This window comes from Brachycentrus maculatus, unplaced genomic scaffold, assembly GCF_059751285.1.
Source record: "Brachycentrus maculatus isolate JH-2025_06_01 unplaced genomic scaffold, ASM5975128v1 h1tg000119l, whole genome shotgun sequence".
Classification (NCBI taxonomy): Eukaryota; Metazoa; Arthropoda; class Insecta; order Trichoptera; family Brachycentridae; genus Brachycentrus; species Brachycentrus maculatus.
In genome coordinates this window covers 2,085,403-2,099,629 of record NW_028280872.1, presented here as the reverse complement: position 1 = coordinate 2,099,629, position 14,227 = coordinate 2,085,403, and the positions used below count along the sequence as shown (strand labels likewise).

The following is a 14,227-nucleotide window of genomic DNA, read 5'->3' as shown; positions in this document are numbered from 1 at the left end:
TTTCTTTTTGTCTCATTTGACAATAATTATGGGCGTAATGAAATAACAAAGTAACGCAAACAGCAATTGAAAGTATGGATCTGCAATTCTTCTGATATGCAATCCAGATAAAGAAATAAACGAAAAGCTAGAGTAGAATGACTTACCTTTTTCTTGATAATTTAACCCTTTTAATCCCGGAAGGTATTAATATGGCCATACCCAGCAGGCCGTGATTTTTTCAACAAAAATGTGAAAGCTTTTAGAAAGATGACTGTAACTTTGATAATATCTGTAAATTGTAATATTTTAGTATTTCTTGATCTTCTAATAGATGTCTATATATATTCTTATTTTAAAAAATATTGCAATTAGATTTGATATTCGCTTGCGACAAGCTCAAACAAGAGCGCATTTACGCACTCTTTTGCATGGCCGGCCTTGCGAGTACGGAATTGGAGAGTGCGTTGACGCGCTCATTGTACCGAACCAGTTCAGCATTTAACTAGTGTCACTTTCTTTCCGGTTAAAAATTAAGATTGTGTCCTCGTCAGTTCCGAAGCTACTTCTCGCTAAATCCAAACCTTCAAAAGAGATCACGCAAAGTCTGTCTTTGAAGGTAGGATTCCGATAAACGAATTTTCTTTTAAGTACGTCATATGCGCAAACAACTATGTAATGACCGATATATCGTGAGCCCCACGGAAGACAGGATCTGAAAATAAATAAATATCATGAATATGTCAACTGAAATGTTTCCCTAGAATTAAAATATTTTTCTTGTATACATTTCTTGGTAGCATTTAATTAAAATGAAGACAACAGCTTTTAGCTTTAATCACTATCTAAGAAGAGGTTAGGGCAACAAATAGGGAATCATAAAAAAAATACAACTCCTCAAGAACACTCTGTGTTCCCGTATTTGTTTTAACATGAAGAAAGTGGGTGCTGGAACTTGCATGTTAACTTCTCATTAGTGAGGTTAGCTGCAGAGTACATGCAAAATATCGCAAATGTATTAAATTTGTGTGACTGATTCTAAAGCGTCATGAACTGTTTGATGCCAATTCTAAAAAAAAATTACTCGTATTGTCATGATGGATGAGACTTAGATCTGTTTTTACTACCCAGTCTAAAAAACGATAAAAAACAGTTCGCTACTCTAAAAAATGACAAGTCAATTCTGTCAGCTGGAAGGATAATGGCATCAGTCTTTAGGGTGGGTGGTCAGTCTTTGCTACGCATTCCATGGACCGATATGGTCAGCAACGCAAATGTGCTACAAAGAGCAAGAGCAGGGAGACAGTTGCTGACTGATATCAAGGTCCGAAAGGTGTCTTATCTGGTGCATATGCTAAGAGGAGAGAAGAACGAGCTATTACACCTAATAGTCGAGGCGCTGTTTAGAGCTGCCCAAGACGAGGACAATTACTCTGAACCTCACATGACACGTACAAAGGTCAGTCTTTAGAAGGTACGAGGGTAAAAAATATGCTAGTTGTGTTAAAATATATCGTTCACGGAGATACAATTTAGATGACTGCACTGGATGCCTCTGGGTCCCAGTTGATCAGTCATAGGGCGTTTGTCCACTACATGGAATTTCACTGTCCGGCACGTCAGTTAGCATTTTAAAACGACGATTGGCTTGTGTTTTTGTCCATCTTTTTTCGGATTGGTGCTCTTGATCGGTGCGTGAACACGTTGCGCGTAAATTTGATCACGCTAAACTGTCGTAGTCGCTTTCATTTTTCAAAACCGGACTGCCGGACGGTAAAATTCCGGATAGTGGACAAGCGCCCATAATGTTGGTTTTTCAATAGCAATAAGGATATTTTTTTTTAGAAAATATACCTAACCTTAATTCCACATTAATTTTGTTCATTTTGCAGGCATCACAAACAAGTAAGTTAGCATCTATAAGTAATATTATGGGACCGTGTAGCTCTAAATGTTGAATGAGTTCTTCAGAGCGGGTAGTTTTCTGCTCTATTTTAATTCCCTGTAAAGCTGCAAACTTAAATTTTGTATTTATTCTGCTCTCATCCTGTAACAAGAAAGTAAATCATTATAGGCACTTCAAGTTTATTAGTTGCTGCCAATTTACAGATGATATTATTATCAAGCGTAATGAACCATTAAAAATATTGCTGTTGAATCTGGAATTGTCGAAAATCTGATATCGTAATAGAAACTAGATGTTTTTTCTGAACATAGTTTTAATTGTATTAATCAATTGATTCGGCAGGAACTATGTGATAACTAAACACATTGTTTGCAGAAAACGCTCAAAAGCGTCTTTTACATGCTGTTGGTAGAGAGCAGGAGACGCTCATAAGCATTGTATTTGCTTACTTTTGGTAGATCGCGAGAGACGCCAAAAAATATTGTACAGATCGGAATTCGGTTTGCGGTTACTTGTGATTAGTATACGACACTAATTAGAATACTAATTAGGGTCAGGGTTGATGAAAAAACCGCCCAACAAAAATGTGTTAAATTTTAAATGGAACCTATCCATATATTATTTCCAGAAATAAAAACACTTTGTGTTTTGATCCACTCACATTTTTAATAACCAACTAGTTTTGGCAACAACCTGTTGCACTCTTCAGGGTTCAATTTATGACTAAATTTAGTCATAAATTAAACCCTGAAAAGGGCAACAGGTTGTTGCCGAAACTAGTTGGTTGATAAAAATGTGAGTGGATCAAAACACAAAGTATTTTATTTCTCGAAATAATATATCAATATGATCCACAAAGTTAATGCTTTCAATATTCAAAACGGAACCTATCCATTTTCAATTTAAGTTTTACTTGCTAAATACCACAATTTATTGAAATCTATTGTGACATGGTTTTCATGCATTAAGCATTGATATCAAATTTAATTTTTGCTGGGACGTGAATAAAGATTTTGTCTGAAAACCGGGACGTCTGGCAAGTCATAGTTATCGCCAAAGTCCAGAAAACCGTATTAGGTGCATTCATAAGAAGGATAATACCAAAAGTCTTTTAATGAATTTATTTTAAAATTATTTACTAATAAATAAACAACAACTTTACCTTTTGTAATATTCTATCATAATAAACAAGGTGTCCTTTGTATCCAGAATGAACTCCGAGAGTTTTGGTGAAGTAAGTATGCAAAATTTGGAACCTTTTAAGGATGTAACACAGATCAATGGTCCATGTGCTCTTTTCAATGTTTTCTGCTTTGCAAATTTGTTCAAAATTCAATAGGAAATGCTGTCTTTGTTCTTCTGGCAAAATCATCAAAACGCAAGTCAACCCGCAGTCCCAGTTATACCTCTGCCTGTAATGGACAACATTTTGATCCGCATAAGGGGGTTTACCTGCAAATGATTAAATTCGTTCAATTAAAGTTTTACATTATATTCCCATTTCCAGCATTTAAAGCCCTACTTAAATCGCCAAAATCTAATACATATAACATTTTTTAAACTTAAATTTCAACGCTGAAAGCAAGGCTAATACTTGAAGGGCAGTTCAAAAATTCTCTACATAAATTCAATAATCCTAAATTTAATCGGGTAACTTACACCTTCTTAAGAAATCTGACATCTCGGAGATATTTATTTCAATATATTATCATGCTCGGTTTACAAGAGAAAATAATAACCTAATGTTATTTATTTACTGTCACTGTCAACCGAAATCTATAATTTCGAGATCTGTCACCACGACCACAGCCAGAGACACAAATAATAATCACAGCTGTCGCAACAACAACAAAAAGTTTAATAAAGTAGGTACTTTCATAACTGTATAATTTATTGTTTATGATAGCAGATATCTTTTTCCTATCGCTTAGTTCTATGAATCATTGGCGAGCTAACATTTTTATTTTGTTTTATTTACTCGCGTTTTGACAGCTGGCGCTCGTCTCGCGGCAACATGGCTTTGCGAGGTATTCTTTCGAAATTGAATCGTTCGCGTAAAAACGTACGAACTTTCAACACTTCGTGTAGTGTAGATTTTCAACAAAACCGCACTGGAGGCTCAGACAAAAAGACTCATTTTGGTTTCGAAACCGTGGGTGAAAGTGAGAAGGCAGGAAAAGGTTAGAATTTTTGGGATCACATAATCTTGACGAGAGTACTTGAAATTGAAATATGTTCACGATTTATGCTTTTATCTCTTTCAGTTCGCGAGGTATTTGAGAATGTAGCTGATAATTACGATGTTATGAATGATGTCATGTCCGCGGGAGTTCATAGGGTCTGGAAAGACACTTTCATCGATAGGTTGGGACCGTTATATGGCACGAAGTTATTAGACGTTGCCGGGGGTACAGGTAATTATTCTTAGGCTTTGCTCTACTTTCACATTTTTATGTTTGGTCAATACCTATTTGAATAATAAGTGTCTATAAATAACATACATAAAACTACCTACCTGAAACTGTGAACTTATCAATATAAACATGTTTCCTTGTAATATAGTATTTGGAAAAAAATCCATTTTATTTCATCTATTAATTCATTTCAACAACCAAATTATCTATACCAGCAATTGCTGACTGAAAAATAAAATGAATATTTTTTTTTAAATCTCCATAATTTTTAAGTACCTACTTAAAAGTTTTTTTTTTCATGTAAATTATATTATTCTACATTATTGTCAAGATGCCAAATAAATTTATAATATTAATATTAATACTGATTTATACATTTATTAAATTATTATTCATATGTTTCATCATTTTTAATAAAAATAAAAAACTGTATTCCTAGTTTACTATAGTCAGGACGATCCAAAGATTGGAATTTTTGTTGGAATATCAGTTTTCAGATATAATTCACAACACTTTGGGTGAGTCCAAATCTTTGTTCACAAATCTAGGTTTCTCCGCTTGGAAGTAATTTTTACATTTTTATATCTCAACATAAATGAAGAAGAATATGGAAGTCTGTGTATTTACAGAGCTTATGACCTGTAGAGAGATCACTTTACACATGTCGCTCACTCCTTTCAAGAACATCATAAATCGAAAATTGTCAATTTTCAGTTGTGCATGTTTTCGGAATGCCTAGAAAATGTACTATATCCCAGCGAAAACGCATATTTTTAACTTAATATTTACCCGCCACAGGGCAGAAAGTGTTGTTTTTGCATTTTGAAGAAAATGTATTGTTTAATTATTTTTTTGAACATACTGAATATTTTTCAAATGGAGAAAAATCCTTCAGGTTTTACCTAAAAATATCTGTTGCACAGTAAAAAGTTCAATGAGTGGCTTGATATTTATTTTTAATACATTGTATTATATTTTGAAACTTTAAAAACGTTCTCCTGAAAAATCAAGTTTTTTGATTTGTGACGTTCTTGAAAGGAGTGGGCGATGTGTAACATTTACCATTCTACCCACGATTGATAACTGCTTAAAAACCAAACTACAAAATTTGAAAAGTGTGGTCAACAATGGATTGTTAATAATTTTTTATTAAAAAAAGAGAAATTCACCAAAATATTTCCATTTCATACTATTTCTGTGAGCCTAAGCGGCTCATTATTAGAACTAGGTATCAAATTGTGGTAGAGTGGGTTCAAACCGAGAAACTCTGATTCAAGAGTCCGCGACACTAACCACGGGACTACAACCCGGCACTACATTGCTGCATAGTGACAAGCTTTGTATTAAAGCATCATTATATAAAAAGCATTTTTTTCCAGGTGATATTGCTTTTCGCTATATGAAATATTTACGAGGACTCTCAAAATATTTAGATAACCGAGAAGTGGAACGGAGTTATGTTACAGTGTGTGATATTAACCAAGCCATGTTGGATATTGGAAAATTTCGAGCTTCCAAGTGAGTATTTTCTATCTCCATTCAAGTCTTCTATTCAAAGCTGTACCATTAACACACTAAGGGCGATTGTCCACTACCCGGGATTTGACCGTCCGGCAGTCCGGTTTTGAAAAATGAAAGCGACTACGACAGTTTAGCGTGATCGAATTTACGCGCAACGTGTTCACGCACCGATCAAGAGCACCGATCCGAAAAAATATGGACAAAAGCACATGCCAATCGTCGTTTTAAAACGCTAACTGACGTGCCGGACAGTAACATTCTGTGTAATTCTGTGTAGTGGACAAACGCCACAAGGATGGGAAAGGTATTTCTACCCGTTTGGTCGATTGATGATTAAGGACGGGAAGGGTATTTATACCTTCTGCAAATTTTAATCTTTCGATATTAATTTGTTGTCCAAAGAAAACAGCTTTTGAGAATACTAAGTTTTGCGGATAACTAATTAACTAATCATCACGCCGCTTCTCCGCAAGGGATAGGCAGAGAGAATAGAACGCCACACCAATCTGTCTTTGCAAACAATATTCGCCTCTTCCACATTCATGCATCTCCTCCTACATACCGGCCGATTATTCCTACTCCTGCCCTGACCACTTTTAAGTATTTGAAATACTTGATCATGCCATGTTTTTCTCGGTCTTCCTGTGCTTCTATAACCAACCACATTCGCCTCGTAAATTTGTTTTACTATTCTTTCTTCACTCATTCGATTCACATGCCCAAACCATCTAAACACAGCTTTATACTATCTTATATTATTCTATTATTAACATATTTGTGAAAATAATTTAATGTTGCAGTTTTTATCATATTTCTTTTATCTTTATTAAAGATAAATATTATCAAAATTTAATTATTTTTATATTATCAATTTTTATATTCCCGTGTTTGTGCATATACAATGTTTTTATCATATATTTGTATACAAATAAGATAAAACAACAATTTTAACAACAAATATTTTTTTTAAATAAGTCATAATAAGCTGGCAAGCCACATCAGGTGGTTCAGTGGGTCTCTACAAACGTTAATCATGTATTGCTTAAACAAATTTTCTAATGTTCATTTATAAATTAATGTAGTTGTACTTTAATTTGTTAATTTAAAATATATAATTATGAGATAGTTGTAATTCTAATGGTTTATTAATTTAAGTTAAGAGTTAAAAATATGGAACAAAGGCAAAATAAAGGAATGGGTGAATGATCAAGAGTTAATTTTATGAAAATTGTAAAATGTTTATATTCTTAATTTTTCTCTCTTTTTTGTGTGTATATTAGGTTAAAATGCTTAAAAACAATACAAAATGTATTGAAAAACTCCACCGTCAAGACACACAAGGTGGCTTGGTGGGTCACTGCATTTTTTTAAAAATATGTTTAAAATTGTGATTTTAATAAATGTATACAATTTATGTTAATAAAAAAAAGTGACATGCTTTTGCAGGATTCGTTTTATGATGAACTTTAAAAATTCAAACGTAAAAATAACACACTTGTATAAGAACACTGTTGGGTTTATCTCTTACCGGTTCATTGTCGAATCTCATTTGACATTGATTTTTTCATCATAGGTCCCAAAGGTCATTCGTAAGTTTATTCATCAGTAGTATTCTCAAGTTAACATGCCAGCTCTTTTTTTGTCACTTGTATCTATTACAATAGCATATGGAGCAGACGACAAATTAATTTTTTCCCATTGGAATGTGTAACTGTCTACCTGGAATTTTTTATATATTTTTGGGGACCGATAAGGGTGGTTAATCTAAAAATGACTACAATTTAAATTCAACTTTGTTTTCAAATCACTAATTAATTTTATTAATTTGTATTTAATTTTTTTTTCTTTATTTTAAATTCTTTTGCATTACATAACATAAATTCAAATACAAAAAAATATTAATAAAATATAAAAATGATTACAAAAAAAGATCCCACAAAGGCATGGCCTGTGTGTGGGTATACAATATAATTTAGTCATAGTAAAGGGTATAAGGGTATAGGTTTTATAAGTAGAACTAGAATAATAGTGTTAATATAAAATACAAAAAATACTTGACTATCAGAAAACATTTTTTTTTTAAATAATATTAAAAACATAAAAAGATGAAAAAGAAAATAGCTAGCGAGCATGTACTACAAGAAAAAGGAGCTTAAATCTGTCTCTTCTATAAATAATCTAAGCAAATTTTAAAATTTACAATAACTTAATTATAATGTCTACCGGTTTCGAAGCTAACCGCTTTGTTATCAAGACTGATAAATATTGATCAGTCTTGATAAAAAAAAGTGGTTAGCTTCGAAACCGCTAGACATTATAATTAAGTTATAATAAAATATTTATAGTGATTTTAAAACAAAGTTACATTTTAATTATAAAATGGAAAGACACAAAGTTAGTGCTTCAAATATAAATTATAAAAATGACTAGTTTCGAGAACTACAGATATTCTCGTCAACATGATAAGCTTGTATTTTCACCTCTTGATGAGAACATCTGTAGTTCTCAAAACTAGCCGTGTATGCATTAATAAATTCGAAAAGTGGTATTGTACAAGTATTCTATTTTTTGTCTGCCTCCGTAGTGTAATGGTCAGCACGCTCGGCTACCGTTCTGGAGGTCCCGGGTTCGATTCCGAGGGGGGGTCAAATAAATACAAGTGATTTTTCACTGTAATATTTATTCAATATTACCCTGGACTGGTACCTGAAGCGGAGGGCTGATCACCTTTCCTTCATGTATAAACGATCAAGATAAAACTGAGTTTATATGAAGCAGTGCCCTATGCACCATTGGGGTGTGGATAAGGGTTTTATTATTATTATTATTCTTCTATTTTTATGTTTAAATGATTATGTTATTCCACAAAGTTAATGCCAAATCAATAAATAATATTAGAAATAGTTAGCAGAATATCTCTTCTAGTGATTCAGCATAATAATGACTAATGATTTTTGTTAATGATAGCTGCTAATGATTTTCCTGATAATTATACCAATCAAATCTACTTTATTATGACATTCCATTCTATATTTCACTTAATGAAGGTCAAAATAATATATTGACTAACAATAAAACTAATGAATAAAGCTTTGCATGATCAAGTTTTTCAAATATCTAAAAGTAATCGGATCAGGAGTCAAAATGATCGGCGGGAATGTAATGTGGAGGGTGCGAAGATTGTTTGCAAGGACATATTGATAAGAGAGAATTGAACGCCACACGAACTTAAAATATTATGTTCCGCTTGTGATTGATGACCAGTTTTTAATTCTGGAAGGATTAAATAAATAATGGTGATATTTTTATCCTAACATTTCGCTCACTCCTTTCAAGAACGTCATAAATCAAAAAACTTGATTTTCCAGGAGAATGTTTTTAAAGTTTAAAAATATAATTCAATATATTAAAAATAAATATCAAGCCACTTATTGAACTTTTTACTGTGCAACAGATCTTTTTATGTAAAACTTGAAGGTTTTTTCTCCATTTGAAAAATATTTAACATATTAAAAAAAATAATAATTAAACAATACCTTTTCTTCAAAATGCAAAAACAACACTTTCTGCCCTGTAGCGGGTAAATATTAAGTTAAAAATATGCCTCTTGCTGGGATATAGTACATATTCTGCACAACTTAAAATTGACGATTTTTTATTTATGACGTTCTTGAAAGAAGTAAGCGATTTATTTAATATTTCCCCTTTTTGGTAAGTTTATCATAATTAAGATGGTGGAGTTTGGACAATTCTTAGTTGAAATTAAATTATTACTTTTTTATTTTATTTTATTATTCTATGTTATTTTAGGACTGGGTATATGTCAGACAAAAATATTGAGATCGATTGGGTCTGTGGAGATGCAGAAAACTTAAAATTCCCCGATGAAAGTTTTTCAGCATATACAATTGCTTTTGGGATCAGAAACTGCACACATATTGACAAGGTGAATTTCACAGTATTATATTTACAAGTTCAATTAGATTATGCAAGTTTTTTTTAGTTTTATTATGAGGTCAAGGGATCTTGCACCCCTTATGTCACTGCGATTATATTAGGTCTATTGTGGCCTCCCTCTGTGTCATAGCTCACTCTTAAGACCTTCGTGAGTCATGTAGCTCACAAGCTGTCTCTTGGTGATAGGAGCTTCACCTTCTAGGAGTCTAGTAGTGGTCCTCCAAGGATGTGACTCGGGTTGTGAATGAGTGCGTCACAGTTATAGAGAATTATCATATCATATAAGTTGCTTCAATGTATAATGGAAATTCTGTTCACAGGTTTTGGAAGAAGCTTACCGTGTATTATTACCAGGAGGTAGATTCATGTGCCTTGAATTCAGCACTCTAGAATTGGAGCAATTCCAATGGTGAGTCACTGCGCTTTTTTAAATTTATAAATATTGTGGATTCAACACATACGGTGAATTTGTTAAAGAAATGTTATTTGACGCGGGCGATATTAGATCACATCGAAAGAATGATGACAGAAAAGAATCGATAATATTAGTATTATAGTGACACCTATCCGCTATAAAGCGAAGCAAGATAAGAAATTAGACGTTTAAGATGTATTTTTGTATGTGAAGGTGAAGGTATCCAAAATGCACAAAAATGTGCACACTGCCGCAACATGAGATTTCTGAAAACTACCCAGACCGATTGAAAATAAACCTTTCTTTTTTTTGCGATTAGCAGAAATTGAACCCGCGTCGCCGATCGACCGTCTTTATTCGTTATTATCCTTATTATTAGTACCCACCATTCCTTTTTCACATAATAGTAATATCATCCTGAACTCTTTCACTTTTGTCATCTGTGTCTTTTAAAATATATTCCTCTGATATTTCAAAAGTTTTGGAGTGAAAGATTAATCACCTTGCTTTCATATACCTAACAATCAATTTGGCAATGCGTGATCCTGTGGTGCCTTGAACACCATCTCCTGGATAGAGGAACTGAAAAGCCATTCTATTACCTATATCACCCAGATTATTTTTTTTGTTGGAATTACCTAACGCCCAAGTGGCTCTCAATTCTAGCTACAGCTTATGCATCACCGCTTATCAGTAGGGATACTTAGGCTTTAAATTTGTAAGTTTTATAGCCTTTTTTAAATGTGAGTGAGTTTACTCCTTATGAAAGTTACTATAATTTATAAAAGTTAAAAGACTATAATTTCATGAAATTCCCGAGTAAAAAAGTTCTTGCCAAAAACACCCACTTATTGATTCTATTAATGTAATGCGATTTGAAACCCTTAACTACTTTATAGATAAACTTCTAAAATATTAATATATCGCTCACTCCTTTCAACAATGTCATATATCAAAAAACTTGATTTTTCAGATCATTTTTAAAGTTTAAATATAATAAAACGTATTAAAAATAAATACCAAGCCACTTATTGAACTTTAAACTGTGCAACAGATCTTTTTAGGCAAAACCTGAAGGTTTTTTCTCCACTTGAAAAATATTTAGTATATTTAAAAAAATAATTAAACAATACATTTTCTTCAAAATGCAAAAACAACACTTTCTGCCCTGTAGCGGGTAAATATTAAGTTTAAAATATGCCGCTTTTGCTGGGATAGAGTACATTTTCTGGGTATTCCGAAAACATGCACAACTGAAAAGTGACAATTTTTGATGTATGACGTTGTTGAAAGGAGTGAGCGATATCTATATTCACGTTGTTGAATTTTTAACCTTGTGACCTTGTACTGTCACCAGTATGTGTAGGATTAATTACCTTTTGTGTAATTAATGATCAAGCTCACAATTTTATTTCTCTTACCGACTTCTCTCTTTCTATGTTAAAATTGATAAAGAAAAAGAGAGATGGTGAAAAATGTCAATGGATATTGATTTTTAATTTTTCAGGATATACGACCGTTATTCATTTCAAGTAATTCCTCTGATGGGTCAGTTAATTGCCGGACAGTTCAAACCTTATAAGTATTTGGTGGAAAGCATTCGAAAATTCCCTGACCAAGTGAGTACATTTTTAAAACAGTACAGAAGTTTATGGATAGTATCACAAAGCAATCTCATACTTGTTACAACATTTTGAGTGTGTCCAAATACTTGTTCACAAAATCTGGATTATCTCCAATTACAGGAGTTATTTTCATATTATTTTTTGACATCTCATCAAAGATGAAGAAGAAAATGGAAGTCTGGGCATTTACGGGGCTTACGACCGTCATAGGCTGGTCATTATTGACAACCACACTACTGGGTAGAATTGGTGAATGTTACACGTGTGTAAAGTGATCACTTAAACCAGCCTATGACGGTCGTAAGCCCCGTAAATGCCCAGACTTCCATATTCTTCTTCATCTTTGATGAGATGTCAAAAAATAATACTCATACTTGTTGTTGCAGATATTTTCTTCCAAACTCTAGCTCTTAGCAAAAGTTAAATATACATTGCATATCTCGCCTAAACCAATATGAAAGCAGTTCATATAGATATTCTCACTATACAAAAGAGAGTCATTGACATACAATTATCTTCTATATTATGATGATTTCTTCAGACTACTCATAGACTTCACATTGTTTGAAGTTAGTATCAGCAAGAAAAATATAAATACAACATTTTGAGTGTGTCCAATTGCGTGTTCGCAAATCTGGATTGGAGATAATAAAGATTTGTGAACAAGTATTTGGACACACTCAAAATGTTGTAAATAAATTATCTGGTCAAATTATAAGCTTTAAATGATAAAAATGAAAATAATATACTTTCTGGCGTTTCTCATGTGTGTGATTATAATCCAGGATTCGGACCTCACATACTAATAAAAGAGTTTCTGCTCAATAAAAAGCTTCTTTTTATCTCACCAATAGATGTCTCTAGTGAAGTTCTAGTGATTCAAGAACAATGTTTCAAAATTGGTTCATATATATAGAACTTCCAAGAATTTGAGTAGTGTGGTTGTCAATAATGGGTACAATTGGTGAATGTTACACGTGTGTAAAGTGATCACTTAAACCAGCCTATGATGGTTGTCAGCTCCGTAAATGGCCAGACTACCATATTCTTCTTTATCTTTGATGAGATGTCAAAAAATAATATAGAAAAATATATATTAAAATTTTTTTTAAATCTTTTATTTCTTGCGAGTACCATATATTTTCTTTTTTTACAGAATGCATTCAAACGTATGATTGAAAATGCTGGATTCCGTGGAGTCACGTATGAAAACCTTACCTTTGGAGTGTGTTCCATTCATTCAGGATACAAATTATAAAAACAGGATAATCGCATACATATTTTAGGAAAAAAAATGTAATAGTGTTTTTTTTCAATTTACTATTGCTCAATGCATTTGAAGTGAATATTGCCTTATATATTATATTTATTAATTAGGTCTAAGTTAGAAATATGTCAGACATTTTTTTTTACGTATTTCAGGGTATTGGAAGCAAACATGGCAACCATAACCTAAATAAAATCATTAATTGATTCGGTAGTCACTTAGTAGTAATGTCTAAACATACCACTATTTGTAAAAATCTATTGTGATGTGTGTTTCGCTGCATTCCGTATCGAAACATGTGTCACAATAGATTTTAAGAAATAGTGGTATGTATTTACTAAGTAAAACTTAAATTAAAAATAAATAAAATAATTTTGAAAGAAATAGTTTACAGTAAGAAATAATCATAATACGGAAGAGAATTGTTTAAATATATTTTGTATCTTCTTTGTATGTATAATGATAATTTCTGACCTAAACATTTTATTTCTACATACACATTAAACTTGAGGTTATAATTTAATATGGAGATCGATGTTTGCCTCCCTTACTTCAATTTTCACTTAAATTGGGTGCTTTTGTAATAAACTATGATCAATAATAATATAAAAGGGCTCGAGTTTTCTGCATATCAGTAACCGCAATCAATGCTATGTTGTAATATATATTTCGTTTTATTCTTAATTTTCTCTGTTAAATGGAATGTGCTGAAATGAAAACAATGTGGGTGTGCCTATATTTCAAAACCACCTTGTCACCAGGGGTAGTTTTCCAAGAATTTTTAGAGTGCCCCATTAGAGGGAAGGTAAGGTTTTTTTTCAGCCCAATATGTGTTTGTTAGATCAAATTAGATGGTGTCAGGAATAATAAACATTTGACATAACAGACTCCATGAATGTTTATTTGCACCTCATTTGTTTGCTATAACATATATTATTTTGACTTGTAGGAATATAAAATGATATTGGAGGTAGGTAGAAATATTTATAATATTTGTAATTGTACATAGTTAAACACATATTTTATACTTATGCCTTGTAAACCAGATATCTTCACTAAGTCTTTTGTCTTTTAACAGTACTCACTCTTACTTGATAAAAAATTATATAATATTTTTTATCAGTAGACAAATTGAAAATATAT

At 32.2% G+C, this 14,227-nt stretch overlaps 2 protein-coding genes across 2 annotated transcripts; one reads left to right on the top strand and one right to left on the bottom strand.

Moving 5' to 3' along the window:
- Window positions 1-3,679, bottom strand: LOC148309646 (protein GUCD1). The gene is made up of 4 exons (XM_088259642.1): window positions 3,545-3,679; window positions 3,048-3,337; window positions 1,839-2,026; window positions 1-694 (listed from the first exon to the last, which is right to left on the bottom strand). Exons 1-4 carry the CDS (start codon window positions 3,564-3,566, stop codon window positions 481-483), a joined length of 714 nt encoding a protein of 237 aa, XP_088115768.1. The 5' UTR covers window positions 3,567-3,679; the 3' UTR covers window positions 1-480.
- A 147-nt stretch (window positions 3,680-3,826) lies between these two features.
- Window positions 3,827-13,453, top strand: Coq5 (ubiquinone biosynthesis protein COQ3, mitochondrial). Its single transcript, XM_088259640.1, has 7 exons — window positions 3,827-4,065; window positions 4,150-4,299; window positions 5,679-5,817; window positions 9,631-9,766; window positions 10,098-10,186; window positions 11,700-11,811; window positions 12,974-13,453. The coding sequence occupies exons 1-7, from the start codon at window positions 3,900-3,902 to the stop codon at window positions 13,073-13,075; spliced, it is 894 nt and encodes a 297-aa protein (XP_088115766.1). The 5' UTR covers window positions 3,827-3,899; the 3' UTR covers window positions 13,076-13,453.
- The last annotated feature ends 774 nt before the right edge of the window (window positions 13,454-14,227 follow it).

Excerpts from the sequence above, each read along its gene's own strand:
- Coq5 (XM_088259640.1), top strand. The coding sequence starts at position 3,900 with ATGGCTTTGCGAGGTATTCTTTCGAAATTGAATCGTTCGCGTAAAAAC. Across the intron at positions 5,818-9,630 it reads GGAAAATTTCGAGCTTCCAA|GACTGGGTATATGTCAGACA; the intron begins GTGAGTATTTTC and ends ATGTTATTTTAG. Across the intron at positions 9,767-10,097 it reads ACTGCACACATATTGACAAG|GTTTTGGAAGAAGCTTACCG; the intron begins GTGAATTTCACA and ends TTCTGTTCACAG.
- LOC148309646 (XM_088259642.1), bottom strand. The coding sequence starts at position 3,566 with ATGTCAGATTTCTTAAGAAGGT. Across the intron at positions 3,338-3,544 it reads GTCAGATTTCTTAAGAAGGT|GTAAACCCCCTTATGCGGAT; the intron begins GTAAGTTACCCG and ends AATCATTTGCAG. Across the intron at positions 695-1,838 it reads AAAATTAATGTGGAATTAAG|ATCCTGTCTTCCGTGGGGCT; the intron begins GTTAGGTATATT and ends ATTTATTTTCAG.